The sequence below is a fragment of the Apium graveolens genome, chromosome 6 (genome assembly GCF_009905375.1).
Source record: "Apium graveolens cultivar Ventura chromosome 6, ASM990537v1, whole genome shotgun sequence".
Classification (NCBI taxonomy): domain Eukaryota; kingdom Viridiplantae; phylum Streptophyta; class Magnoliopsida; order Apiales; family Apiaceae; genus Apium; species Apium graveolens.
Window position 1 is genome coordinate 304493429 of NC_133652.1, and position 2301 is coordinate 304495729.

Consider the following 2301-nt stretch of genomic DNA (forward strand, 5'->3'; position numbering starts at 1 on the left):
TTATCTTTTCTGGATATAATACAACGGGCTTAATGACATGGTCGTTGTCTATGTAGACTCACACAACAGTTTTTTCCCGTTGTCTGATCCATGTAAGAGACGGCGGCTCAATAGTCAACGGTTTTTCAGGGTATCAGATAACGGGCAAAAACCGTTGTGTGAGCCGGTTTTCCTTGTAGTGTTCGTTAAGTACCCTTTCTGCAATATCAATATATAAATAAATTTACAAATGTTAAGTATATACCTCATCAAGGTTTGTGTGCACCTTGTTAGCATTTGGCATGTCTTTATTTCCCAGAAAGGCATCTCCAAAATGAAAATTGTTTCCGACATAGCAGTCTTGATTTTGGTTCTACATGTGATAACACGTAGAGGAAAAAGTTGAAGATAATCAATTAAGCAGTTATATATCGATATCTAAATAATTTTACATATATTAAGTATGTACCTCATCAAGGTTTATGTGTCCCTTGTCAGCATTTGGCATGTCTTTGTTTACCAAAAAAGCATCTCCAAAATTAACATTGTTTCCCAAGTAGTGGTCTTGATTGTTGTTCTACAAGCGATGACACGTAAAGGAGAAATATATATATAATCACGCAGCAATATATCGATATCTAAATAATTTACCATACATTAAGTATATACCTCAATAAGGTTTGTGGGCACCTTTTCAGCATATGCCATGTCTTTGTTTCCGACATAGCAGTCTTGATTTATGACCTACATGTTAAAACACTTGTTTGAATAGTTGTAAAAACTATGTTGTATATCAGAGAGAGTAGAACGTAAATTTATGTTAATTTACTAAACCTTACCAGGTGATTGGCAGGTACTTCCATCAAGGAAAAGGTTACTTTGATCAGCAGGTTCATATTGCTGCTCAGGGAGAACATTATCGAATGTAGAAGATGTCAAATTTCTCTGTGAAATAAATGTATTGCAAACTTCTTGTCCCCTGCCAGTATAGCAGTTTGATGGCTGCATTTGTTTAGAAAAGCCATTTTGATTCATGTGAATCGGAGCCAAGGTTTAGACATAATTAAATCCACTGCAAATCTTGTCACTGCTGGAAAATTCTGGTATTTGTGGTTGGTACATCAGACTTGGATATGTACCATTTGTTAGGCCACTTGGGCGAAAACCTGTAGAATGACAAATCAAACAGTTTCCACCCAAGCTCATTCATGTTAACAAATGCCTGACAGAATGGTGTCTAATATTTAATTACCTGGATTGGTTGGTAGCTTAGTTTGTCCGTAACCAGGTAGTGCCTTATGGCTGAGAAACGATGAGGACCACCTTTTCCCATTTTGGAGTGTTTTAAACAAGTCTGGATTTTGTTCTGCTTCAGACTGTTTCTCTTGGTCGATTCGGTACTTCTGCGAATATTAGAATAAAGAAGACATTAGAACAGCAGAATTAGAAATTCTCGTCACACAGAAGAAAAGGAGAAAAGAGGGGGGAGGAACTAACTTGCAAGTGACTGGCTACTTGTTCCCTCCTCAGTCCAGGCACATTCATTACGGTAACAATGTTCCTCGGAATAGATCCTACAACAAAAATTCATCGCGGACAATTCAAGTATGTGAGACATAATCAACATCATTAAACTGTAGTGAAAGACTTGTTAAAATGTAACATCTTACCTTCAGGCCCTAGATGCTGCACAGCTCTTACAAACTTGTCATGGAGAAAAGGTGTCCAATTAAGCTTGTTCTTTTTTGTTAGAAGAGCTTTGTCTTTCAGAACTCTGTTTTTTCCATGATTATGATCTTCATTATTAGTTATCTGAAGCTTTCGCTTCGATTTCTTTTCATATAACTTATTACCAGTGTCATCTTCATTGTCCTTAGCAGAACTATGATCAGATATTAAGTTTTTCCCTTTAGCTAGATTCTTTTTCCATTGGTTCACAAAATCCCATATTGATTTCAAGTCTTCTGTAGTAATGGGCTTAACTACGAAATGGGAAGCTCCACTCTGACTTCCCTCGTATAGATAACTAGCTTCTCTGTCACCTGACATCACTAACAATAAAATTTCAAGAGTTTGATTAGTCTGTCGGTGAAGATCATTGAGGGAACTGTACAACTAAAATTGAGGAAAAAAAATCCAAAAGATTGATACTAATCATTTGAAAAACTGATCTAAAAACCGAGGAACCACCTTCTTAATATCGTTTACTATTGCATAAAAAATTTATTATGCGGTTCAAAAAAATTACGGTAATCAAAAAAATACCTAACATAGCACTAGATAAAACTATTTTCATAAAGCGCGGTTATATATTAATGAAAT

General features: G+C 35.8%; 1 protein-coding gene and 1 long non-coding RNA gene across 2 annotated transcripts; both read right to left on the reverse strand.

The window, feature by feature from the left end:
* Positions 1–243: 243 nt before the first annotated feature.
* LOC141666945 (uncharacterized) lies at positions 244–725 on the reverse strand. The gene is made up of 3 exons (XR_012552429.1): positions 649–725; positions 449–556; positions 244–352 (listed from the first exon to the last, which is right to left on the reverse strand). It is a non-coding gene; the product is annotated as an uncharacterized LOC141666945 (long non-coding RNA).
* An 82-nt stretch (positions 726–807) lies between these two features.
* Positions 808–2028, reverse strand: LOC141666374 (two-component response regulator ARR10-like). The gene is made up of 5 exons (XM_074472362.1): positions 1650–2028; positions 1477–1553; positions 1232–1382; positions 1100–1145; positions 808–958 (listed from the first exon to the last, which is right to left on the reverse strand). Exons 1-5 carry the CDS (start codon positions 2026–2028, stop codon positions 808–810), a joined length of 804 nt encoding a protein of 267 aa, XP_074328463.1.
* Positions 2029–2301: the final 273 nt, after the last annotated feature.

Excerpts from the sequence above, each read along its gene's own strand:
- LOC141666374 (XM_074472362.1), bottom strand. The coding sequence starts at position 2,028 with ATGTCAGGTGACAGAGAAGCTAGTTATCTATACGAGGGAAGTCAGAGT. Across the intron at positions 1,383-1,476 it reads AAGTAGCCAGTCACTTGCAA|AAGTACCGAATCGACCAAGA; the intron begins GTTAGTTCCTCC and ends TAATATTCGCAG. Across the intron at positions 1,146-1,231 it reads TAAGCTACCAACCAATCCAG|GTTTTCGCCCAAGTGGCCTA; the intron begins GTAATTAAATAT and ends GTCATTCTACAG.